This window comes from Salvelinus namaycush, chromosome 2 (genome assembly GCF_016432855.1).
Source record: "Salvelinus namaycush isolate Seneca chromosome 2, SaNama_1.0, whole genome shotgun sequence".
In the NCBI taxonomy this organism is placed as follows: domain Eukaryota; kingdom Metazoa; phylum Chordata; class Actinopteri; order Salmoniformes; family Salmonidae; genus Salvelinus; species Salvelinus namaycush.
In genome coordinates, this window is record NC_052308.1 from 63641028 (window position 1) to 63668948 (window position 27921).

The 27921-nt window shown below is 45.4% G+C and overlaps 1 protein-coding gene across 1 annotated transcript; it reads left to right on the forward strand.

Annotated features, from left to right (window-relative positions):
- The first annotated feature begins 2693 nt into the window (after positions 1 to 2693).
- srp68 (signal recognition particle 68) lies at positions 2694 to 21049 on the forward strand. Its single transcript, XM_039016958.1, has 16 exons — positions 2694 to 2816; positions 3169 to 3235; positions 3353 to 3481; positions 3696 to 3891; positions 4187 to 4269; positions 4571 to 4680; positions 4868 to 4950; positions 5224 to 5364; positions 14247 to 14345; positions 14602 to 14663; positions 14898 to 15051; positions 16055 to 16149; positions 16378 to 16507; positions 18744 to 18819; positions 19020 to 19072; positions 19987 to 21049. The coding sequence occupies exons 1-16, from the start codon at positions 2729 to 2731 to the stop codon at positions 20212 to 20214; spliced, it is 1794 nt and encodes a 597-aa protein (XP_038872886.1). The 5' UTR covers positions 2694 to 2728; the 3' UTR covers positions 20215 to 21049.
- Positions 21050 to 27921: the final 6872 nt, after the last annotated feature.

A 27921-nucleotide genomic window follows, 5' to 3' on the forward strand; every position in this document is an offset into this window, starting at 1 on the left:
GTGCAGTGACACTCCCCATCCAACCGAGAAGAGAAGAATAGGAGAAACTCCCCAAATACAGGTGTGCCAAGCTTGTAGCGTCATACCCAAGACGACTCGAGGCTGTAATCACTGCCAAAGGTGCTTCAACAAAGTACTGAGTAAAGGGTTTCAATACTTATGTAAATGTGATATTTCAGTTTTTAAAATTTTTAATACATTTGCAAAAATGTCTAAACCGGTTTTTGCTTCGTCATTATTGGGTGTTGATGTGGGCGGAAAAACTATTTAATCTATTTAAGAATAAGGTTGCAACGTCACAAAATGTGGAAAAAGTGAAGGGTCTGAATACTTTCCGAATGCACTGTATATATGTTTATATACACTGAACAAAAATATTAACGTAACAATTTCAAGGATTGTACTGAGGTAAAGTTCATATAAAGAACATTCAATTTAAATAAATTCATTAGGCCCTAATCTATGGATTTCACATGACTGGGAATACAGATACAAAAAAAAAAAAACTAGGGGCGTGGATCAGAAAACCAGTTAGTATCTGGTGTGACCACCATTTGCCTCATGCAGCGTGCATGCAGTCCTTTTCATAGAGTTGATCAGTCTGTTGATTGTGGCCTGTGGAATGTTGTCCCACTCCTCTTCAATGGCTGTGCGACGTTTCTGGATATTGGCAAGAACTGGAACACGCTTTTGTACTTTAAAAAAATATTTATTTTACCTTTATTTAACTAGGCAAGTCAGTTAAGAACAGATTCTTATTTTCAATGACGGCCTAGGAACAGTGGGTTAACTGCCTTGTTCAGGGGCAGAACGACAGATTTTTACCTTGTCAGCTCGGGGATTAGATCTTGCAACCTTGCGGATACAAGTCCAATGCTCTAACCACTAGGCTACCTGCCGCCCACTCGTCACTCCAGAGCATTCCAAACGTGCTCAATGGGTGACATGTCTGGTGAGTATGCAGGCCATGGAAGAACTGGGATATTTTCAGTTTCCAAGAATTGTGTAGAGATCCTTGCAACATGGGGCCGTGCATTATCATGCTGAAACTTGAAGTGATGGCAGCGGATGAATGGCACGACAATGGGCTTCAGGATCTCGTCACGGTATCTCTGTGCATTCAAATTTCCATAAATAAAATGCAATTGTGTTCGTTGTCCGTAGCTTATGCCTGCCCATACCATAACCCCACCGCCACCATGGGGCACTCTGTTCACATCAGCAAACTGCTCACCCACATGACGCAAAACATGCTGTCTGCCATCAGTTGAAACTGGGATTAATCCTTGAAGAGCACACTTCTCCAGCATGTCAGTGGCCATCATAGGTAAGCATTTGCCCAATGAAGTTGGTTACGACGCTGAACTGCAGTCAGGTCAAGACCCTGTCAGTCATTTTGAGTTTTGAGTCAGTCTTTACCCGACAAAAGCCATGTTAGGATATATCAGTTATCCTGTCAGAGCATTTGTGCCGAATCCACTGCGCTGTTTCAGGTGCAATGTTTATGGTCATGTTGCATCAGTTTGAAGGAGGGAGATTCCAAGATTTGGGAAGTGTGCAAGAGGGCATGGGATAGAGGATTGTGTAGTTTTGGTGGATAACATTTTGTGTGTTAACAGTAGGGGTGCCCATGATCAAATCAAATTTGTCACATGCGCTGAATACAACAGGCGTAGTACACCTTACAGTGAAATGCTGACTTACAAGCCCTTTAACCAACAATGATTTAAAATCAATCCTTTTGGACCTCGACTTGGTGCGCCGGTACCGCTTGCCGTGTTGCCGGGGATCAGAAGTGTCCGGTGCGACAGAGGCAGGTTGAGGTGGCTAGAGTCAGAGTAGTGCAGAACGTTTCGTATCCTGAGGCGGTGAAGAAAGTAGAGGAGAATGGATCAAGGGGGAGGGATCCTGAGAGGATCCCTGTGAGTAGTAGATCTGTGCCAGCACAGAGGGATAGGCCAACGAGTGACATACTTCAGTAAGGTTGGCTTCTTAGCATTCATAGCAATGGTTATCAACTGTACCACAGAAATGGAAAGAAAATGACAGAAAATAGATTTGGTGGCAGCTGCAGAGAAGTATTTGACTTTAGAATAGTTTTTAATTTTTTTTTTTTTTTTTACTTCAGAAGAGTTACAGGGTGTGTTGAGTGGTGGTGTTCCGTCCTCCCAGGCCATTGGCATGGTGCAGGAGTTGATAGGGTCAAGGTAGTGGAATGGAGTAGTGGGTTTTTAATGAGTGTAGGATTAGTTTGAAGGATGTTTTTTTAAATTTTGTTTTACAAAGTATCATGTATTTATATTATAGTCCAGTTGGAGGCGGTAATGCAGCATATTGGAAGCCACCCGCAGATACACTCAGAATAAGAAGATGGTGTACGCATTATCTTGGCAAATGAGAAAATGCTCACTAACAGGGATGTAAACTAATGTGTGCAAAACATTTTAGAGAAATTAGCTTTTCGTGCGTATGGAACATTTCTGGGATCTTTTATTTCAGCTCATGAAACATGGGACTAACACTGTTACATGTTGCGTTTATATTTTTGTTGAATGTTTTAAGCGTTATTGGACTGTTTTGAATTGTGTATTTCGCTATTGTTGCGTGTCATGTGTAAACATGGCAAGAGTTGTATTAAAAGTTAAGCCCTTCCCTCAACGTTGACGCTTGAGTCTACTTCCGGTGCATTTTTTCCAGGTCTGTTTGGACGTGTGCTACTAGAAGAAAAATGGCCTCCGACAAGCAAAATGAAGGAAAAATATTACCTATGGACGAGAATAAAGAAAATACAACGGAAGATGGAATAGGGCTGGAGAGTATCCTTTCTTAAGCTATAAAGCTGACAATGGACCAATAACGTTATGTGATTTAGCGACACCAGTATGTTTTGGTGGGGGTGGGCTTCCATAACTAACGTTAGTTGGCTAACGTACTGTCGGAAGGCTAGCGCTAAGTGTCAATAGAAAAGCGGTTTACAAATGTTGTCATTAGAATATTGCTATAATCATGTGTATTTAAGTAAATTAACATTGTCAACCTGCTACATCCATCACATAATTCAAATCCACTGCTAAAGTATAGTTACTTTTCAAATGCATCACTGTGTATGTAGCTAGCTTTAGGTTCCTGTGTGAATGTAGTAGACTGGCCCTTAACGCATACTTGCAGTTCTCCAGATCATCAAGGATTCCCAGCAACAACATGGCTTGCGACACGGGGATTATCAAAGATACAGGTGAGATGGAGGACTAAACTATGGCAGTGAATGGGTGTTTGACAACCATAGACCATACCTTATGGTTGGCTCATAGTTTCACACAAAAATTCACCCATGTCTTTCTCTCTGTCCTAGGGGATACTGCTCCCGGCGCTTGCGTCGTTTGCGCAAGACCCTGGGCTTCAAGTGCGGCAACAGGCACAAGTTCACTGGGAAGAAAGTGACTGTCGAGATGCTCTCTGACAACCGGTACTCTGACAACAGGTAATGGTACCCGATCCCGTTCTTACAACAGTATTAAAGTACAACTGGATTTATAATCCAAATACTTCCTGCATGATACCTGACAGCAACCATCATTCTGTTCTAGAACTACAATCAAACTCATCATGCATGGAGTGCCGAGAGGCACCAAAATTGCGGCCAGCACAAGTTGGCCCAAGTCCCTTGAATATAACAAATCCCATTCCCCTTTTAGGTATCTACTCCTGGTACTGATGGAGGCTGAGAGGGCGTGGAGCTATGCCATGCAGCTGAAGCAGGAGGCCAACACAGAGCCCCGCAAGCGCTTCCACCTGCTGTCCCGCCTGCGGAAGGCCGCCAAACATGGAGAGAGGCTGGAGAAGCTGTGCGAGAGCCCTCGTGTGGATGCCAAGACCAAACTGGAAGCACAGGTAGGCTTGACCTGGACCTTGACCTGGAGAGTCAGTGACTTTCCCTATTGTTTCACCTTCATTTATTTCAACATGCGGTTCAAATGCTGTTGAAGTGAAGTAACAATTTAACTGAAACAAATATTTTAAGACAAATATTTATCAGTTGAGGAACCAACAGTATGGCAGCTGGTGTCCATGGCAACTGGGCTTGTCCTGGAGGAAAGAGCGCTTCAGGGCCCTGTCTTTCTAACCCAGCCCGAAATAGCTGCTGATGCCCTCTGAATGAATAATAATGAAAGCAACTTGTCTGCAGGCCTACACCTCCTACCTGAGTGGCATGGTGCGCTTTGAGCTGCAGGAGTGGAAGGCTGCCACGGAGGCCTTCAACAAGTGCAAGTGAGTCTGACCCCACTCTACTACCGAAATGCCTAAAGTGTGGCCCTTTTTGATTGCTGAGCTTTTGATCTAGAGTATTGAGATCATCATTTCACATGGGGCAAAATGAGGCCTCAACAAGGTAGGCTACATTGTTTGTTGACAGATGTCAAGTTGTCTGGTGTTAACGAGCGGTACCTACGTGTAGGCGTATGCTTAACATATCCAAACGCATTCAGCGTTTAGCTGTGTTCTCGGACCACTATCTTGCAACTTGTCAACTATAGAAAATTCCATGTAACTGTATTGTAACCTCCCTCAGGACCATCTATGAGAAGCTGGCCAGTGCCTTTACTGAGGAGCTGGCAGTGCTGTATCACCAGCGTGTGGAGGAGATCTCACCCAACATCCGCTACTGTGCTTACAACATCGGTAGGCGACACACACAACCCGTCGCTCACATTGACAGTGGATTGCACTTTTCGTATGCATTCACACATCTGTGCCTTCTACAGCTTCTCTCTTTCCCACACCCTCGCACCGAACACACACACCCACACACAACTCGTTCCCGTTCAGTTGACTGGTAGTGAACAACCCTACTCCCCTCTGACCCCAGGTGACCAGAACGCCATGAATGAGCTGATGCAGATGAGGCTCAGTGCAGGAGGAGGAGGAGGCATGATGGCTGAGAAACTAGAGGTCAGTGTGTGGTCCCTCTCACTGTGAAACACATAGTAACAACTACTTTACAACTGGAAAGTATGGCCATAAATCTGTCCCTACATCTATATTTGACTCTTTAGTGCAGAGAAAATCACTTTGTTCCATTGTCCATACTGTTATACCACTTAGAATACAGACCCGATACAGACCCGATACATTGCCTATCTTTTTCAGTAGTAGGCTAGTGTGGATATTGGAACAGACCTGTCTTATGCAGCATACTGTTGAACGGTTATGGTATTATTCCAGGCCCTGATCACACAGACGAGAGCCAAGCAGGCAGCCACCATGAGTGAGGTGGAGTGGCGAGGCCGAACGGTGCCCGTCAAGATCGACAAGGCTCGCATTTTCCTGCTGGGCCTGGGAGACAACGAGGCCGCCATCGCCCAGGTCAGTGACCCTACCAGGGAACTAGTCATGTTTTCACAGTACTGAGCCAAGCAGAACTTGATTGGGCTAGCCTGGGTTTCGCATCCACCGCAGTTGCTAGAACTGTGAAAAGAAAATGTCAGAGCCGGCACAGTACGGTTCAGGTCAGAATGAAAGTGTTAAAAGCAGGCCTCGACATTAACGCTTGTCCGGGACAACCAACAACAAAAAGTCGGACAAGCAGAATATAGATTTAAGTTGTCCGACTAGACAAATATAAATAATTCACATCAAAATATCAAACAATTACTCGGATTAGAATTTGATCTGAGATGTCTTGCGTGCTGTTTTCCCAATCTCTGCAGAGCGCATCTGAGTATAATTATTGTATTGCATTGACAGGCATGAGCAGTCTTTCAATCACCTGCGGTTGCAAGCTACGCTTTTGAGATCACCCTGTGCATATTTGTTTGTTCCAGCAAACAGGGTTCGTACTGTCATCAAACGTGTACTTTATCTGTGCCAGTGGGCCGTTGCCCGAGAGAGACATTGCAGCAGCAAATAATAATGATGGACAACAGACTAACTAGATGGCCAGTTTAAAACATATTGTATAGTCTGGCTAGTTGTCTTGGTAGTTAACCTGTTTGGGGTGCAGCCCGACGTCGGTACACTTATGACAACAGCCAGCTCAAAGTGCAGGGCGCGAAATTCAAAAGATATTTTTTTTAAATATTTAACTTTCACACATTAACAAGTCCAATACAGCATATGAAAGGTACACATCTTGTGAATCAAGCCAACATGTCCGATTTTTAAAATGTTTTACAGGGAAGACACAATATGTAAATCTATTAGCTAACCACGTTAGCAAAAGACACCACTTTTCTTACTCCATCAGTTTTTTACTCCATCGGTAGCTATCACAAATTCGACCAAATAAAGATATAAATAGCCACTAACCAAGAAACAACTTCATCAGATGACAGTCTGATAACATATTTATTGTATAGCATATGTTTTGTTAGAAAAATGTGCATATTTCAGGTATAAATCATAGTTTACATTGCAGCTACAGTCAGAAATTGCACCGAAAGCAGACAGAAAAATTACAGACACCAACGCCAAATAACTAAATACTCATCATAAAACATTTCTGAAAAATACATAGTGTACAGCAATTGAAAGACAGGCATCTTGTGATTCCAGACAATATTTCCGATTTATCAAGTGTTTTACAGCGAAAACACAATATAGCGTTATATTAGCGTAGCCACAATAGCCAGAAACACTTGGGCGCCGACGACCAGTTCACATGCACGACAGATATTAGAAATAGCATCATAAAATGTTTCTTACTTTTGGTGATCTTCCGTCAGAATGTTGGACAAGGTGTCCTTTGTCCAGAACAGTCGTTGTTTGGATCTGGAACGGCAAATTTCCCTCTTGATTTAGCATGGGCACTTGCCAAGTGGCACGGATCTCTCCAACGTCAACAAAGTCAGAGAACGGAACACGGCAAAACTCCCGAAAAAATGTCAATAATCTGATTAAACTATATTGAAAAAACATACTTTACGATGATATGGTCACATGTATCAAATAAAATCTAAACCGGAGATGTTAGTCGTCCATAACAACAGCTAAACAGAAGGCAAATCCATGTCCCCTTTCGCGCGCTCCAGAAACAGGAAATGGACGGTCACGTCATACAAAGAGCTTTAATTCCACCTCAGACCAAGATAAACACGAAATTTCTTCTCTTACCGCCTCTTGACAACCAGGGGAAGGTGTATGAAGTGTACGTAGACTCTTACGTAACATGCCCATGTATAGGCAGGAAGTTGAACAGAGCATCAATTTCTGACATTCCACTTCCTGGTCAGGAAATGTGCTGCAGAATGAGTTCTGTTTCACTCAGAGAAATAATTCAAACGGTTTTAGAAACTAGAGAGTGTTTTCTATCCAATAGTAATAATAATATGCATATTGTACGAGCAAGAATTGAGTACGAGGCCATTTGAAATGGGCACGATTTAACTGGCTACTCAATACTGCCCCTTGCAGCCATAAGAAGTTAACTATTTAGCTATTAGCATGTATTAGTGTCATGTCCTAAACTTTTCACCAGCGCGCTCGTGAATAACTGTACATGGCATTGTGAGCGTTCATCAACTGCGTAGTTGTTGAGTGGGTGCGTTAATACACCAATGCTGCATACGCCGGTTGCAAAGCCGTCTCTTTGGGAGCTGAGAAATAAATCTGACACTGTTGGAAAGCTGCGGTTTCCGCTCTTCAATATTGCCCATGTAATTCTGACATCTGTCAGAATGTGTATGAATCCCGAATAAACCAACTGTCTTCTTTGAAAGTTTCTTTGCTTCTTACAACATGCATATCAGTCACCTATTTTGGCCTATGGTGGTACAGGCCTTTTTATTTTATTTTTTTAGGGGGGGGGGGGGGGGGGGGGGGACAAGTAACTTGAGCTTTCAGACAAGTAAAGAATCTGTCCTACTTGTCCAATGGACAAGTGGCAAAAAAAAGCCTGTTCATGTCAAGCCCTGAAAAGGGTTTCGCTGGTCTGCTTGGACACCTCTGCTTCGTTATGGGTTAGTGGGATGAAGCTGCAGGGCTAGTAGTTAACTGATGAGCCTAGTGAACAAGGATGCCTTGTGAACTAATGGAACTAGAGAAACTGTTGGTGAACTAGGGGGCCAGTGAACAGGGGTTTAGTGGTGCAGCCTAGTCAGTGCTCGATATCTCTAGCGGTATCGAGCTGTTATCAACCAGTTTGTAGGGAGAGGTTATCCTAAAGGCAGGTAAGGAGTCCAACGGTGGCTATCATCACATGTAGTTCACCTTGGGTCTCAGTAGGTGTCGTTCGCTCCACTACAGCTCTCTGACAGGTGTCTATTGTCAGACTCTTCTTACCTTCCCTGTCGGGCTTCCTGTAGGCCTACCTCTCCCTCCCTGCGGCCACACCCGTCACACCCACCTGCACTAGGCTCTGGCATGCTGCCACTCGTGCTGTCAAACTGCATTCTATGCATAGCAACCCACACACTCACATGGCTACACCCATCAGCCCTAGTCTCTATGGACAGACTAGCATCGGAGCTAAATGGTTATCAGTTAGGGAGTGGTACCATCATTTGTGTTAGATGTAGCAGAGCATTACATGTAATTGTTGTGCTTACACTTTTGAAGTAAGGCTGAATTTGGGTCTGGTCAGAAATTCCCCTCATACCTGTCCTCAACCGGCTGTATCCAAATGTGCTTTTTGAGTTGAGGGTTAACATTTTATGCACTTCAGTCCTTAATTGATATGTCAGTCAATGGTTCTGTTATGTTTATGGAAGGTACCATTTGATGAACACAAGGGTTCAGAAACAGTTGAACCATAATACCTTTCCCCCTATGGCTGCCTCTACTTCTACACTCCCCTGTAAATACCTCAGTTGTCTAAAGTTGTGGCTCATTTTTATACAGAGCGATTGGTTACATTGTCTACTATACCAATCACAACCCTCCTTTTACTTGTATCATTGCACATCCTGCAAATCACCAGTAGAACGTGATAATTTTGAATCCATTTTCATATTCACTCTGTTGGTTATGCTTACGAACTCTAAAAGAAGCAGAGTTCCCACTCTGGAACTTTGATATGTCTGTAGAGTATATTATGTTCAACAATTATATAGAAAATCAAAACATTTCAATATTCATGTTTATATATATTTCAATATTCATAAATGTATGACTATTAAAATACTACTCTTATTACAGAGCAAGCAGTAAAGCTTCATTTGATGTACATTTTTGCTTTGTAGTTCACAAATTGTCACGTTCTGACCAGAGTTCTTGTGTGTTGTGCTTGTTTTAGTGTTGGTCAGGACGTGAGCTGGGTGGGCATTCTATGTTCTTTGTCTGTTTCTATGTTTGGCCTAATATGGTTCTCAATCAGAGGCAGATGTTTTGTGTTGTCTCTGATTGGGAATCATATATAGGTGGCTTGTTTTGTTTTGGGATTTTGTGGGTGGTTGTTTCCTGTCTTTGTGTTTTCTCTGCACCAGCTAGGACTGTATCGGTTTGCCACCATTTTGTTATTTGTTAAGTGTTCACGTTTATCGTCATCATTAAACATGTTGAGCACTGGCTACGCTGCGTGTTGGTCCGATCCCTGCTACACCTTCTCTTCTCTTGAAGAGGAGGAAGGCTGCCGTTACACAAGTGAAACAATATGGAATCTTAAAAGGAGGCCTAGGTAAGGTCAATGTCATATGGCAATTTTAATTATTTCAGATTTTATGCTTTTATATTTCACATTTGTGTCTGTCAACAATCCTTCATCCATAGGACTTCTGTGGATTACATTTAGTAAAAATCCCCCAAATGATGGTCTTTGTTGTTATCTGGGTTTTGTGAGGGATCCCTCAACCATTCCAACGGAACTGCCATTTAAGGCCCTGCGTAATCCCAAGGGGACATACTGAAGAGGGATGTGCCATCCCTCCTTTTGTCTCTCCCTCTGTGAAAAGCACAGAAGACACCAGACTGGTTCTCCCAGTCCTGTTAGGGGCTAGGCGTTGCCAGGGTGGTGGCACTAGTGAGTGTCTCACCACAATACACCCTCCCCACATGCTGGATGGATGGGAGTGAATGTTACTTCATAGTCTGCCCAATACGAATTTGTGTTAAAGTGCAACTCTCATACATTTTCAGCCTCATTTTCATTATCTCCAGCACAATACCGTTGTTTACATATGTGAAAATGTTGCATTTCTACGTTTTGTAGAACAATATATAATGTTAAGACATTCTACCCAATGACATCATCAAAAGGTTCATTTGAAAAACACTGATTTTCAAACACAGATTCGTGGTGATGTGGGGAGCAAGAAAATGCCATCCCTCTGGCTAGAAACTCGTTGCAGGGTTTTAAAATGTATATATATTTTTTTAATCCTAACTTGTGATGTCACAAGATAGGTTTCCATCCAATTGGTGACAGATTTTGATGCGGATATTCCAAAATCCACAAAACTGACTTCCAAAAATCAGCGCGTGATGACGTAATGCACACAATGTACTTTTTCTCTTAATTTCATGTACCGCAAAAATTATGAATAAATAATACATTTCAATGTGTTTCCATCGCATTTTCAACTCTACCAATAGTTTTGTCACAAACTGTTGCGTTAAATAGCAAATGTCCTTACTCTGGTCAGATACAGTGCGTAGGGTTGGGCGTTATCCAGGTTTTCACAGTCCTACTGTTTCTTTACCATACTGGGGTATACGGTCTTAACTCAAGTGCACACAAGGGGTGATATATATATATATATATATATACTGCTCAAAAAAATAAAGGGAACACTTAAACAACACAATGTAACTCCAAGTCAATCACACTTCTGTGAAATCAAACTGTCCACTTAGGAAGCAACACTGATTGACAATAATTGTCACATGCTGTTGTGCAAATGGAATAGACAACAGGTGGAAATTATAGGCAATTAGCAAGACACCCCCAATAAAGGAGTGGTTCTGCAGGTGGTGACCACAGACCACTTCTCAGTTCCTATGCTTCCTGGCTGATGTTTTGGTCACTTTTGAATGCTGGCGGTGCTTTCACTCTAGTGGTAGCATGAGACGGAGTCTACAACCCACACAAGTGGCTCAGGTAGTGCAGCTCATCCAGGATGACACATCAATGCGAGCTGTGGCAAGAAGGTTTGCTGTGTCTGTCAGCGTAGTGTCCAGAGCATGGAGGCGCTACCAGGAGACAGGCCAGTACATCAGGAGACGTGGAGGAGGCCGTAGGAGGGCAACACCCAGCAGCAGGACCGCTGCCTCCGCCTTTGTGCAAGGAGGAGCACTGCCAGAGCCCTGCAAAATGACCTCCAGCAGGCCACAAATGTGCATGTGTCTGCTCAAACAGTCAGAAACAGACTCCATGAGGGTGGTATGAGGGCCCGACGTCCACAGGTGGGGGTTGTGCTTACAGCCCAACACCGTGCAGGACGTTTGGCATTTGCCAGAGAACACCAAGATTGGCAAATTCGCCACTGGCGCCCTGTGCTCTTCACAGATGAAAGCAGGTTCACACTGAGCACATGTGACAGAGGTGACAGAGTCTGGAGACGCCTTGGAGAACGTTCTGCTGCCTGCAACATCCTCCAGCATGACCGGTTTGGTGATGGGTCAGTCATGGTGTGGGGTGGCATTTCTTTGGGGGGCCGCACAGCCCTCCATGTGTAGCCTGACTGCCATTAGGTACCGAGATGAGATCCTCAGACCCCTTGTGAGACCATATGCTGGTGCGGTTGGCCCTGGGTTCCTCCTAATGCAAGACAATGCTAGACCTCATGTGGCTGGAGTGTGTCAGCAGTTCCTGCAAGAGGAAGGCATTGATGCTATGGACTGGCCCGCCCGTTCCCCAGACCTGAATCCAATTGAGCACATCTGGGACATCATGTCTCGCTCCATCCACCAACGCCACGTTGCACCACAGACTGTCCAGGAGTTGGCGGATGCTTTAGTCCAGGTCTGGGAGGAGATCCCTCAGGAGACCATCCGCCACCTCATCAGGAGCATGCCCAGGCGTTGTAGGGAGGTCATACAGGCACGTGGAGGCCACACACACTACTGAGCCTCATTTTGACTTGTTTTAAGGACATTACATCAAAGTTGGATCAGCCTGTAGTGTGGTTTTCCACTTTAATTTTGAGTGTGACTCCAAATCCAGACCTCCATGAGTTGATAAATTTGATTTCCATTGATCATTTTTGCGTGATTTTGTTGTCAGCACATTCAACTATGTAAAGAACAAAGTATTTAATAAGAATATTTCATTCATTCAGATCTAGGATGTGTTATTTTAGTGTTCCCTTTATTTTTTTGAGCAGTGTATATATGTGTCTAGTTATACATTTTTTGCACACACAACAATTTAGGCAACAGATCTTGATCATGGAAAGGATTAAATGTCTCTGCTGTAACCAAGAAGCTTGATCTTGACTTCTAGCCACTAGATGTCAATTTAGCAAACCAAATGCATAGCTGGAGCCCGTAGCTGGATATCGTTTATTTGACACATATTCGATATGTACTTATTATTATAAGCAGTGGCGTAGCATGCACCCTCGTACATAAAAAATAATAATAATAACAATGGGGGTTCGTGCTAAGCCACTGTTTATAACAATCTAAAATGAGTCAAATTATATCCAGCTAAGGGCTCCAGCTATGCGTTTGGTTTGCTTATTCATTTGAACGGTATTCAAATCATACCGTCGGTATTTCGAAATACCCCGGTATGACCGGTATACCGCCCAAGCCTAACAGTGCGGGTAGGCTACTTAACATAATAACGCTATTAAGAGCGAGGAATATCTTTATTGTCAAATGGCAGTCAAGCATCGATCGTCATGTCACCAGAATAAGACCCTCAATATTTATTGGAAAGGAGAATCAAGATCACCGTGCACTTTCACCACCCTGTGAAGTTCATCATAAATGATTTCATCTGTAGCCTAGTCTACTAAACTGCATTGTTTCCCGGAGTTGTAGTGGGAGGACTCCAATATGGTTATAATGTCTTTGTGCTTTAAGGACTTTCCACCACCATTTCTTGCATAATTAATTTTACCGACACACAAAGATTCCACCTTGTCGAATGAACGCTATCTTTCGGCATTCATTAAATTGTACTGTAACCATCGGTTTCCATCACAGCTGTTGTGATGAATTTTTTTTTTTTTATACAGTATTACTTTACTCGCATAAATGGATGGAAATATGCTTAATGATAAGCATTTTTTTTAGGATGTTCTTATATTTTTAACCACAGATCATATAAATGTGCTGTTTTCAAATATGTAGACACTGGTATGGTGGTGGAGATGATGAATTTGAGGTTAAAAAGTGGCAGAATTGTCCTTTTTTAAAGTGGAACGTTCCCAAATCATTCCCCGCCATGTTTTAGCGCTTTAATGATTGCTTAAGTGTTTTTGTCAACCGAAGAGAAGAAAGACACTGGCGAATCCTCAGATTTACTGTGTCTCAACAGCATGTACACCGATTCGTCAGAAGATAAGATGCGGCAAAATAATTTAAGATTGGATGGACTTGTCCACAGGGGAATATATAACAAACATATTTTGTTAGCAATTTTGTATTTAATATGGCCACTGCTGGGATGTTCTAACTAGGACATATGAGTCATTGACGATACTGTAATATTTCTGACTCACTCTCATCTATTGAAAAGACTGACATTTTTCATAAACAATATAAACCATGACACTTGGCTGCCTCCCACACCTACAAGTTAGCCTACTGTAACGTACACAATAAGCCTGTGTTACATCGCGTGTGGTGTAAGGCTTCTCTTTGACATCGGTCCTGAGCTACAGTAACTCTAGGAAGTTACCTTTCACAGGAATGTCTACAGCAACCTGCTCTGCTGTGCACGTTTGTCTCTCCCAGTCACAGCCTTACCCAAGACCTACTTTTACGCTAATATTTACATTTGCGTGATTTTAATCTGATTCGTACCGTAAGCAAGGCTCCAGTTCAGGCAACCATTTCAAGTATGAGCCCGTGTGCGAGTAAAATGCTGCCGTAGCTATTTTCAGCTGTTTTGTTTCATACTGTTACATATTATCGCACAAAGAAATACCAATCTCATATCCCACCTCGCGCAGCATCAGTGCCGGGGGAGCTGTGCTGAAAGCCCACCGCATAGGGAAGGTCTCTCTTGTTTATGCCTCGTGTCCTCTATCCTCATGTCCTTCTCAATACCCATTGGAGGAGAAGGTCAGGGGAGGTATATATGGAAATATGATTTTATATATGCTATGTCATATTTATACAGGATCACCATTTGTCCCCCACAGGCAGCCAATGAGGAGACCAAGGAACGTCTGTACGAGACCCTACTAGCCGAGTGCAGAGACACCATCCAGGCTGTGAGAGAGGAGCTGAAGACTGAAGCGGTAAGTATGGCTGACTGACTGACACTGAAAGAGTTACAGGCATGACTGTTTGGGTTACAGAATGACACATTTGAAGTTACAGACATGACCGTTAGGGTTACGAACTGACCGGGGTTCACGTTGATACGTGGGTTTACGGACCTGACGTAGTAAAGTTCATAGGCTAAACAGTAACGTGAGTAGTAGGGTCAACGACCGTACCAGACTCTCACTATCTGTTTATGGGTACATGCTCCCTGACTGTTCAACTCTGCAGAAGCAGCGAGAGAGATCTGATGAAGCCAGTGGCAAGGTGTCCAACCTGCAGTTCCTGCACAGGTAAGAGAGGTCATTCTGTCTGTCTGACATTTGTCAGAGGATGCAAGACGCATGGTGACCCCTATCTCCTCGCCGCATCCTCAACCGTATTGGAGGAGAAGGTCCGAGGTCCCTCAGACCGTCTTCTCCGATGCGTTTTGATTAGATGAGAAATGCAAGCAAATATGAATTAAGAGCCTATCTGTACATGGAACCAGTCTTTGACATATGTTTTGGTCCCCCCCCTCTCCATAGCTACCTGACCTACATCAAGCTGTGGACGGTGGTGAAGAGGAACGAGAGCATGGCCCACATGCTGCAGGCCAAGCTGAAGGAGCCGCAGACGGACGAGAACAAAAGGGGCCCTCGCCCCCAGGACCTCATCCGCCTGTACGACATCATCCTCCAGGTACAAACACACACCTGGGTCGTGTTCAGTAGCCACAAAACGGAAGAAAACAGCATAAAACAGGGCGGTACTACCTGAGGTTGTCCAATAAACTGTTATTTTTCTGTTAAAATGTTTTGCTGTTGTGCACACTAATGAATACACCTCTGATAACACAACACCACGTCACATTACATTGTCATCTCTGGCACATTCCCAATGTCGGTGTCCTTGTCGTCTCATAATGTTACAGTAATTGATAGTGAAACTGAATGGTTTGATATTGTCCTGCTTCATAACCACAAAACATCCAAACCACTCTATTTACTCAGCATACCCAGGATCAAGTCCAAAAACTATACTGAACAAAAATATAAACGCAACATGTAAAGTGTTGGTTTCATGAGCTGAAATAAAAGATTCCAGAAATGTTCCACAGGCACAAAAGGCTTATTTATCTCAAGTTTTGAGAACAAGTTTGTTTACATCCCCGTTATTGAGCATTTCTTCTTTTCCCATGATTATCCATTCACCCAAAAGGTGTGCAGATCAAGAAGTTGATTAAACAGCATGATAATTACACAGGTGCACCTTGTTCTGCGGACAATAAAAGGCCACTCTAAAATGAGCAGTTTTGTCACACAACACAATGCCACAGATGTCTCCGGTTTTGAGGGAGCGTGCAATTGGCATGCTGACTGCAGGAATGTCCACCAGAACTGTTGCCAGAGATTTGAATGTTCATTTCTCTACCATAAGCCGCCTCCAACGTTACTTTAGAAAATGTGTCAGTATGGCCAACCGGCCTCACAACCGCAGACCACGTGTAACCACGCCAGCCCAGGACTTCCACATCCGACTTCTTCACCTGCGGGATCGTCTGAGGGGGTGCTCGCCACTCAACCCTAATGTTAAGCCCGTAGAAATAGGATGTTTCTTTCTGATTCATTCTATTTCTACGGTTAAGCCACTACCAGTGAGTCATCTTATCCTTGTTGATGTTGCCTCATGACTGTTTCTACAGAGTCTGGCTGAGCTGTCCACCCTACAGGGGCTGGAGGAAGATCACACGTTCCAGAAGGAGGTGGCCCTCAAGATGCTGGTCTACAAGGCCTACAGGTCAGAGCTCACACCACGGAGGCCACACACTGTTCACACACACTCCCACAGGTGTTTCTTCATAGCCTTGATGTATAAGCTAGTAAAGAAATGGCGCGAACTCATATACACACACACACACACCCACACAGTTGCTGGCATAACCCCTGCCATTCAGGTGTTTCTGATCCGCCTCTGCCAGAACAGAAACATACACACAGTCACTAACATCCCCGCTCTCTCCCCCAGGTGTTTCTTCATAGCCCAGTCGTACGTGCTGGTGAAGAAGTGGAGCGAGGCTCTGGTCCTGTATGAGCGGGTCCTGAAGTACGCCAAGGAGGTCCAGTCCAAGGCTAAGAGCCTCAACAACAGCCTCAAGGTAACAGACACTGACCCCTGACCTATAACCGTTGACCCCGACTGGGGCCATTATGTAAACTTACTTTTTTAACATGCAGGTAACTGCCAAAATAAAGGAAATGCCAACATAGTGTCTTAATAAGGCGTTGGGCCACCACGAGTCACAACTGCTCCAATGCACCTATGCATGGCATCGATTCTGCAAGAGTCTGGATCTCTATTGGAGGGTTTTGACACCATTCTTCCATGAGAAATTCCATAATTTGGTGTTTTATTGATGATGGTGGAAAAAGCTGTCTCAGGCGCCGCTCCAGAATCTCCCGTAAGTGTTCAATTGGGTTGAGATCTGGTGACTGCCATGACGCATGGTTTACATCGTTTTCATGCTAATCGAACCATTCAGTGACCCCTCGTGCCACCTGGATGGGGCCATTGTCATCCTATGGGAGGCATAGTCATGATAACCAAAATAATGGCCTTCCCAGTATTTTTATTCATGACCCTAAGCATAATTAACTCGGTACACCTGTGTGGAAGCACCTCCTTTCAATATACACTGCTCAAAAAAATAAAGGGAACACTTAAACAACACAATGTAACTCCAAGTCAATCACACTTCTGTGAAATCAAACTGTCCACTTAGGAAGCAACACTGATTGACAATAAATTTCACATGCTGTTGTGCAAATGGAATAGACAAAAGGTGGAAATTATAGGCAATTAGCAAGACACCCCCAATAAAGGAGTGGTTCTGCAGGTGGTGACCACAGACCACTTCTCAGTTCCTATGCTTCCTGGCTGATGTTTTGGTCACTTTTGAATGCTGGCGGTGCTTTCACTCTAGTGGTAGCATGAGACGGAGTCTACAACCCACACAAGTGGCTCAGGTAGTGCAGCTCAGTGGAGCACTGCCAGAGCCCTGCAAAATGACCTCCAGCAGGCCACAAATGTGCATGTGTCAGCATATGGTCTCACAAGGGGTCTGAGGATCTCATCTCGGTACCTAATGGCAGTCAGGCTACCTCTGGCGAGCACATGGAGGGCTGTGCGGCCCCACAAAGAAATGCCACCCCACACCATGACTGACCCACCGCCAAACCGGTCATGCTGGAGGATGTTGCAGGCAGCAGAACGTTCTCCACGGCGTCTCCAGACTCTGTCACGTCTGTCACATGTGCTCAGTGTGAACCTGCTTTCATCTGTGAAGAGCACAGGGCGCCAGTGGCGAATTTGCCAATCTTGGTGTTCTCTGGCAAATGCCAAACGTCCTGCACGGTGTTGGGCTGTAAGCACAACCCCCACCTGTGGATGTCGGGCCCTCATACCACCCTCATGGAGTCTGTTTCTGACCGTTTGAGCAGACACATGCACATTTGTGGCCTGCTGGAGGTCATTTTGCAGGGCTCTGGCAGTGCTCCTCCTTGCACAAAGGCGGAGGTAGCGGTCCTTCTGCTGGGTTGTTGCCCTCCTACGGCCTCCTCCACGTCTCCTGATGTACTGGCCTGTCTCCTGGTAGCGCCTCCATGCTCTGGACACTACGCTGACAGACACAGCAAACCTTCTTGCCACAGCTCGCATTGATGTGCCATCCTGGATGAGCTGCACTACCTGAGCCACTTGTGTGGGTTGTAGACTCCGTCTCATGCTACCACTAGAGTGAAAGCACCGCCAGCATTCAAAAGTGACCAAAACATCAGCCAGGAAGCATAGGAACTGAGAAGTGGTCTGTGGTCACCACCTGCAGAACCACTCCTTTATTGGGGGTGTCTTGCTAATTGCCTATAATTTCCACCTTTTGTCTATTCCATTTGCACAACAGCATGTGAAATTTATTGTCAATCAGTGTTGCTTCCTAAGTGGACAGTTTGATTTCACAGAAGTGTGATTGACTTGGAGTTACATTGTGTTGTTCAAGTGTTCCCTTTATTTTTTTGAGCAGTGTACTTTGTATCCCTCATTTATTTAAGTGTTTCCATTATTTTGGCAGTTACCTGTATATGCAACTCAAGGGTTGAAGAAAAGCTTGGTTGTCTGTCAAATACTATTCATGATAGAGCCAATTGATTCTGCGTTCAAACTATGACAATATCCACAAAGTAGGTGTTCTATTATCTTTTGGGTATATATTTTTTTGGGGGGGGTGTCTGTCATTGAAATGGATGCAGGTCGGTAAACATACGTGTTATTCATGATACTCTACTGTGGGACTGTCTAAAAGTGTCTTTGCCTAATGTATCTGTCTCCCTTGCCTAAAGGATCTGCCTGATGTGCAGGAGCTGATCACAGAGGTCAACGCTGAGAAATACTCGCTTCAGGCGGCGGCCATCTTAGGTGGGTACCTGACTTGCAATGGCAGCCATTTTGTTTCTATAGGGTAATACCCTTACCTGGGTTAGGCAACTTTCTTTCTATTGACCTTTCTGCTTGACTTTTCATTGTTGTGACCGGACTGGTGTGTGTTTTGTAAGACCTGACGTCTCTGGTTTATTGTGCCTGTGTTATGAAGCTGTGGGTGTGTGTTTGTATTTTAGACACAGAGGATGCTCCTGAAGCACCGTCTCAGCAGAAGGTGAAAGACAACACGGTAAGAACAAACAAAATTAGCCTCCCACATAAAAACGAAGTCTCGCAGCTAACCACCCCCAATGTGCTTAGCCCTAACTCTAATCTCTCGTGGAAAGATTCTGCGTGTAATTACGCTGTTTGGGGTTTTTCATCACTGGTTATTTGAACAGATCACGATTTCGCAGGTGTTAGCGTCTTTCTAATTTCGGGAGGGGACATTCGGTCGTAACTTGCGAAGAGAGGGTGGAGCTCCTCGTTCCGCTCCTTGTTCTAGCTTTTATCGATCTCTTAACGTTGACACAGATCTCAATTGAGCAGCTGACCAATTAGTTCTGTGTTAACTCCTCTGTACCTCCCAAGTTCCAGCCTTGCCATTTTCTAGACTACTTTCAGATAATGGTGGAGTAAATGAAAGGTGTAGTATGTTAGTTGTGCAGTAGTGAGAGGAAGTAGTGTTGGGAATAGGAGCGTGCCTACCACGGATCATGCCTTACATGGGCCAGCATGTGGGAAAGAATACTCCCTGACCTGCCTCTGTCAATACAGGACAGAGCTGGAATGCTGCCTAGCAGACTGACACGGAACAACGACAACGTTTGGGTGATGGGTGACCTATATCAGGAGGCCTCTGCCGGACATACTATATGTCATTGTGTAATCCCACACAGGGGTCGGGTTTCACTCTTAAATCTGTCATAGAAATGTCATGCTGCTGCTATCATGGGCAGTGTATGTCGACATGGCAGGTATTCCAGTTGTTCACGACTGAACCTAGTGCCGGTTCATGAAAAATGACCTCTGCTTTGCGTTGGAACCACAGCGTATGTTTTCTGCTAGCTGAGAGACTAGCCAAACCTTATGACAGGTTCTAGTCATTTACTTTTACCAGTCCCTGCTCTCCCTCTAATTTGTTAACCCCCCCCCTCCATCCAGCCTCTGTGTGAGCGTCTGGAGACCTTCCACCTGGACCCCACCCTGGTGGGGAAGCAGCCCAACCTGGTCCAGTTCCCCCCCGACTTCCAGCCCATCCCCTGTAAGCCCCTCTTCTTTGATCTGGCACTCAACCACGTGGCCTTCCCACCCCTCGACGACAAGGTGGAGCAGAAGGGCAAGGGCGGCCTGACCGGCTACATCAAGGGCATCTTCGGCTTCGGCAGCTAAATCGAGTCCCAGGCTTTGGTGAGGCCTTCAGGTTGGAAGCAGCCATGGTCCCCCATGATATTGATAAACAGGCTGAGTGGGTTTCTTGAAAACTTTCTCCGTCTCCACCTGAACTGTGGAAACAATGTCTGTGTCTGGAAATGGTACCCTGTTCCCTTATGTAGTAGACAACTTGGTCAAAACTAGTGCACTGCATAGGGTATAGAGTGCCATTTCAAAAGCTACCAGTTTGAGACTTCGTGTTCTAGAGGTTTCCAGGCCTTGTGTTTGTTCCCTTCAACCACCCCCAACACACTTTACAGAGGGAAACAAACCCAATTGACTTTTCATTTTCAACTCGTAAAAGCGCCTTCATGTACTCCGTCTCGATGTCAGTATACAGGAGGGAGGGAGAGGAAGTGTTGTCCCAATCACTATCAAAAAGGACAAACCGTATAAATGCAGGCACACAGGGTAAATCCGCGACCAAGCCGTGATGTCTCATAACACGTTCATTTCTGATCGTAGTCATACTGTCGAAATCACCTCTGTATTGCCTCAACTGTCTCATGACTGTAATATCTAGATTGTGAGACAAGTTCTCAATATAGAGAATAATGTATCCGTCTGTCTTGTCCTGCACGCCATTGTGGCACCAATACGTCTCTGCATGGTTGACAGTTAACGTTAGACATCAGGATTGAAATGGTCCTGTGTGTGACAAAAGACAGAATGACCTTTGAGGTCAAAGGGGACTGCTGTCACGATCGTCGAAGGGAGAGAGATTGGACCAAGGCGCAGCGTGTGCAAAATACATCTTCTTTTATTAGAAGAGAGAAAAGAAACACGAAACAACTATACACAAACTAACAAAATAACAAACTGACGACCGTGAAGCTATATAAACAAAATGGTGCTGACACTGACCATTACACACTGACATAGACAATTCCCCACAAACAGCTAAAGCCTATGGTTGCCTTAAATATGGCTCCCAATCAGAGACAACAATAACCAGCTGTCTCTAATTGAGACCCAATTCAGGCAACCATAGACTTTCCTAGATACCTACACTCAACCATAGACACAGCTAGACTTCTATACTAAACATAAACCCAACTACTCTAATAAACCCCCTAAACCTTACAACCACCCTAGACACTACAAAAAACACATACATTCCCATGTCACACCCTGACCTAACTAAAATAATTAAGAAAACAAAGAATACTAAGGCCAGGGCGTGACATAACCCCCCCCTTAAGGTGCGAACTCCGGGCGCACCAGCACATAGTCTAGGGGAGGGTCTGGGTGGGCGTCCGTCCACGGCGGCGGCTCCGGCACTGGTCGTGGTCCCCACCCCACCATAGTCACTACCCGCTTACGTAGCCTCCTCCAAATGGCCACCCTCCACATTAACCCCACTGGATTAAGGGGCAGCACCGGACTAAGAGGCAGCACCGGACTAAGGGGCAGCACCGGACTAAGGGGCAGCACCGGACTAAGGGGCAGCACCGGACTAAGGGGCAGCACCAGGATAAGGGGCAGCACCAGGATAAGGGGCAGCACCAGGATAAGGGGCAGCACCAGGATAAGGGGCAGCACCAGGATAAGGGGCAGCACCAGGATAAGGGGCAGCACCAGGATAAGGGGCAGCTCCGGACTGAGGGACGGCAGCTCCGGACTGAGGGACGGATCCTGGCTGGATGACTGCTCTGGCGGATCTTGGCTGGACGGCTCTGGCGGATCCTGGCTGGACGGCTCATGGCTGGCTGACGGATCTGGCTGCTCATGGCTGGCTGACGGATCTGGCTGCTCATGGCTGGCTGACGGATCTGGCTGCTCATGGCTGGCTGACGGATCTGGCTGCTCATGGCTGGCTGACGGATCTGGCTGCTCATGGCTGGCTGACGGATCTGGCTGCTCATGGCTGGCTGACGGATCTGGCTGCTCATGGCTGGCTGACGGATCTGGCTGCTCATGGCTGGCTGACGGCTCTGGACGCTCATGGCTGGCTGGCGGCTCTGGCAGATCCTGTCTGGTTGGCGGCTCTGGCAGATCCTGTCTGGTTGGCGGCTCTGGCAGATCCTGTCTGGTTGGCGGCTCTGGCAGATCCTGTCTGGTTGGCGGCTCTGGCAGATCCTGTCTGGTTGGCGGCTCTGGCAGATCCTGACTGACGAATGGCTCTAGCGGCTCCTGACTGACTAACGGCTCTGACGGCTCGGGACAGACGGGCGGCTCTAATGGCTCGGGACAGACGGATGGCTCAGACGGCACTGGGCAGACGGATGGCTCAGACGGCACTGGGCAGACGGATGGCTCAGACGGCGCTGGGGAGACGGATGGCTCAGATGGCGCTGGGGAGACGGATGGCTCAGATGGCGCTGGGGAGACGGATGGCTCAGATGGCACTGGGCAGACGGATGGCTCTGGCCGGAATAGGCGCACTGTAGGCCTGGTGCGTGGTGCCGGAACTGGAGGCACCGGGCTAAGGACACGCACCTTCAGGCTAGTGCGGGGAGAAGGAACAGGGCATACTGGACCCTGGGGACGCACATTAGGCCTAGTGCGTGGTGCCGGAACTGGTGGTACCGGGCTGGGGACACGCATCTCAGGGCTAATGCGGGGAGCAGCAACAGGATGCACAGGACTCTGGAGACGCACAGGAGGCTTGGTGCGTGGTGCCGGAATTGGTGGTACCGGGCTGGAGACACGCACCATAGGACGAGTGCGTGGAGGAGGAACAGGGCTCTGGAGACACACTGGAAGCCTGGTGCGTGGTGTAGGCACTGGTGGAACTGGACTGGGGCGGGGAGGTGGCGCCGGAAATACCGGACCGTGCAGGCGTACTGGTTCCCTTGAGCACCGAGCCTGCCCAACCTTACCTGGTTGAATGCTCCCCGTCGCCCTACCCGTGCGGGGAGGTGGAATAACCCGCACCGGGCTATGTAGGCGAACCGGGGACACCATGCGTAAGGCTGGTGCCATGTATGCCGGCCCGAGGAGACGCACTGGAGACCAGACGCGTTGAGCCGGCTTCATGACACCTGGCTCAATGCCCAATCTAGCCCTACCAGTGCGGGGAGGTAGAATAACCCGCACCGGGCTATGAACACGTACAGGAGACACCGTGCGCTCTACTGCGTAACACGGTGTTCGCCCGTACTCCCGCTCTCCACGGTTAGCCTGGGAAGTGGGCGCAGGTCTCCTACCTGCCCTCGGCCCACTACCTCTAAGCCCCCCCCCAATAAATTTTTTGGGCTGACTCACAGGCTTCCTACCGCGTCGTCGTGCTGCCTCCATTCGCCGGTATCCCTCCTCACACTGCGCCAGAGAATCCCAGGCTGGCTCCGGCACTCGCCCTGGGTCGATCGCCCACCTGTCGATCTCCTCCCACGTAGTGTAGTCCATATTACGCTCCCATTTCCATTCCTCCTTGCGCTGCTCCTGTTGCCGCTTTTCACGCTGCTTGATCCCGCATTGGTGGGGAATTCTGTCACGATCGTCGAAGGGAGAGAGATTGGACCAAGGCGCAGCGTGTGCAAAATACATCTTCTTTTATTAGAAGAGAGAAAAGAAACACGAAACGAAACAACTATACACAAACTAACAAAATAACAAACTGACGACCGTGAAGCTATATAAACAAAATGGTGCTGACACTGACCATTACACACTGACATAGACAATTCCCCACAAACAGCTAAAGCCTATGGTTGCCTTAAATATGGCTCCCAATCAGAGACAACAATAACCAGCTGTCTCTAATTGAGACCCAATTCAGGCAACCATAGACTTTCCTAGATACCTACACTCAACCATAGACACAGCTAGACTTCTATACTAAACATAAACCCAACTACTCTAATAAACCCCCTAAACCTTACAACCACCCTAGACACTACAAAAAACACATACATTCCCCATGTCACACCCTGACCTAACTAAAATAATTAAGAAAACAAAGAATACTAAGGCCAGGGCGTGACAACTGCTTAGGATTCATTTTGGCCTCACCCCCGAAAGTCTAGGAGGCAGCATTCATTAACTTCTGTCCAAAACAACCCTAGTATGTCTAGAAATATTGTGTTTTAGTACACACTACTTCATTGTATCAGTTGGCTCCTATTCCAACAGGTTTTAAATGGGAGGGAGCGGCACCCTTTGAGTGGCTAACACCTCTTCAGCTTTTCCAGTACCAAAGCCAGTTCTGTAATCAAGAGCCTTTAGCTATTCAATGGACCTCCATATTTGCGTTTGCCTATGATGACAAACCGTGTTCTCAACTACAGGTTGTCAATTTACCTTCTGTCCTCTCTTCAATCTAACTCTTTGTTTTCTCTTTAATTCGGGGTTATATAAGTCTTGTACTTTTTATTTCAATTTTTTTCCCAATGTTGTCATGTATTAATGAACAGGATTTGGGTGATGATGCGTGTTGGAATGGTTTCAGGCATCATCACCCAAGATGCCTGAAAAATGAATTCTGTGAACATGATTTGAAACTGAAGTGTTGAAAGAGAAAATTGTGAAATGGATGATGAAATGGATCCTTTTCAGGCTTCTAATTAAAAAAAACGAGACACCTGCGGCAAACATGACCAGAGTTTGTCCTTTTTTCACTCATGCCTAACTTCTCTTGAACGTTTCAAGATGTTATAATTTGGCTTTTTGTCATTCTCAGTCACTTTTTAGTTTGTGACTGATACTGACTTTATACTGTAGCTTAACTTCAATTGCCAACCTCTATCACACAGACTTTATAAGTCTGCTGTTTATAATTAAGTAATAAGGCACGAGGGGGTGTGTTTTTGGCCAATATACCACGGCTTAAGGCTGTTAGGCACATCGCAGAGTGCCTGGCCATAAACCACAAACCCCCAAATTGGTTACCAACTTAATTAGAGCAGTAAAATGTTTTGTCATACTCGTTGTATACGGTCTGATATACCACGGCTGTCAGCCAATCAGCATTCAGGGCTTGAACCCAGTTTTATGGTAGTGCTTTTGGCACAGAAGCCTATTAGTGTAGTTTCATGATTATAGGCTGTTGTGTCAGGTGTGGGTGTGTGAGCAGCATGAGATGCCTGTGTTGGGTGTGTGTGTTTCGATCCCAGCCAGGCGTACAGGTGCTACATGTTAACAACTTTCAAAGCTAATCAGCCTCCTCCCACCACCTAACGTTTTTTCCTTGATCACTTATCGGTAACCAACAGCTGGGCTCTGTCATCACGAGCCGGTATGTGCTGTCCACCATGCACACTTCAGACACCATGAAATGCATTCTAACCTCGTATGGGTCATTTTGTGTGTTTTGATAATAGCCCATGATCAGGAGTCATCATCAGTGTGATGAGTAGATGATTATGATGTGCTGTTTGTCTGTTGAATCACTTTCCTTCTACTGTAAACATATCTATATAGGGTTATGCACATATATATATATATAAAATGGCTAATCACAATACTACTGTGCGTTAAATTAGTTAATGTGGCACACCCCTGTATTAGGCTACATGTATTACACCATCGCTGTATTTCACCCCTGTATACACACAATCACACACACCTATGTTTATTGTTTTCCCATGCACTCTTACTGCAGCTGTTGCCTTAGGAACCTTGAGGTTGGCAGTTCCTCCAAGTTTCACCCATCTCTTGTGTTCCTTGTACTCCACCCAAACACCTACACGGTATGACAGTGTGACAACTGAGTTTTCCTAATGGTTATGACAAAGTCATATGAGATGTGGTATGGCATCCATAAAAGGAAATTGACAACACCCTCATGAAATATTTCCCCCCTCATGGCCATTTTTGAGGAAGGCAAATGTTGAGGGCATTACCAAAACACCTCAGGTAACACCTGAATTAGCATAAACAATAACGGTTATTATCAATCAATAGGCAAATAATAGCCTGGTCAAACCGACCTGAACATGACGTGACATCAAGTAAAACAATGGTCAGCACAATGTTCAGTCTAGTTCATCCAGGCTGTAGGCAAATAATTCCTTAATGGTCCCAGTTGCTGTTTATGACAGTAAAGTAATTTTATTTGGTTGTACATAAGTCGAAACTTCACAAAAATATAAACGCAACATGTAAAGTGTTGGTCCCATGTTTAATGAGTTGAAATAAAATATCCCAGAAATGTTCCATACTGACGACAAGCTTATTTTTCTCAAATGATATGCACAAATTTGTTAACATCCCTGTTAGTGAGTATTTCTCCTTTGCCAAGATAATTCATCCACCTGATAAGTGTGGCATATCAAGAAGCTGATTAAACAGCTTGATCATTACGCAGGTGCACCTTGTGCTTGGGACAAAAGGCCACTCTAAAATGTGCAGTTTTGTCACACAACACAATGCCACAGATGTTTTGAGGGAGCGTGTAATTGGGATGCTGATTGCAGGTATGTCCACCAGAGCTGTTGCCAGAGAATTGAATGTTAATTTTTCTACCATAAGCCGCCTCCAACGTTGTTTTTGAGAATTTGGCAGTAAGTACAACCGGCCTCACAACCGCAGACCACGGGTAACCACGCCAGCCCAGGACCTTCACATCCAGCTTCTTTACCTGCGGATTGTCTGAGACCAGCCACTGGGACAGCTGATGAAACTGAGGAGTCTTTCTGTCTGTAATAAAGCCCTTTTGGGGGACAAAATCATTCTGATTCGCTGGGCTTGGCTTCCCAGTGGGTGGTCTTACTATGTTTATGTTTACTCCAACAGTGTATGAAATGCATTTTGAAGCTGAGTTTGTATAAAATTTAAAAAACTAAAGCAAGATCACTTAAATTTGACATAAGCCCCCATAGAGAAATCTGATCACATTTGTGAAAGCTTAGCTTGGTTGAAGCCCACTGTAAGGAATATGTACCGGTAATGTATATAACAGACCCAATTTTCTTATGGTATGTGTAAAAGATCATTTCTCTGTTGGATATATTCTAACATTCTGAACTTTGATTCCGAAAGATTTTTGTACTACTTTTGTAATACTTGGAAATGGATTGTGTTACAACAGGGATCATCACACAGCAAACCATCTATCTGCCGCGGGCCAATTTTTTTTCTTGAGCGGATGGTCGGGCGGCCGGAACATAATTACAAATCATTTATAAACTGCAAATTGACCGCAAGAAGCCCAAACAGATATATTTGACTAAAACATAATTTCAAACCTTTCCTACGTTTGCAGATGATCACGTGTCTCTCTATTATGCGTGGGAATACTTGGGAACACATTTCCAAAATTAAAATCACTTGGAGCTGGTGTTTTTAGTCTTTTATGTGCAACAATGAAAATGTAAAAAACTTGGGGGGGCCAAATAAAACAACTGGTGGGCTGCCAGTTTTACAATATCAACATTTATATTTGTTTATGCCCCCCCCCCCCCCCACACACACACACACACACACTATAGGAACAGAGTACACCGGCATCCACTAAGATAGGATTGTACTTCATCTTGCCTTGTTTAAGGTTTACATTACCTCCACTACTCATTCGTATCTAATTACCCACAAGCCCATATGTTATTCTACACTGATCCTTATAGAAACGGAATCTTTCTCCAGACTAACTCCCTAGCAAAATAGCGACAGTGACTTTAGAAAACCTCAATGAGTGACAGTGAACTAATGAACGGGGAGGGTTGAACTAGAGAGGTGAGTGAGGAGAAGGAGGAGTGTGTAGAACAGGTTGGCCCAGTCCTGTGG

Bases quoted from the DNA above. Each gene is read 5' to 3' on its own strand.
- srp68 (XM_039016958.1), top strand. From the start codon at position 2,729: ATGGCCTCCGACAAGCAAAATGAAGGAAAAATATTACCTATGGACGAG. The intron at 4,270-4,570 runs GTGAGTCTGACC...AACCTCCCTCAG, and splicing joins GAGGCCTTCAACAAGTGCAA to GACCATCTATGAGAAGCTGG. The intron at 14,346-14,601 runs GTAAGTATGGCT...TCAACTCTGCAG, and splicing joins AGGAGCTGAAGACTGAAGCG to AAGCAGCGAGAGAGATCTGA.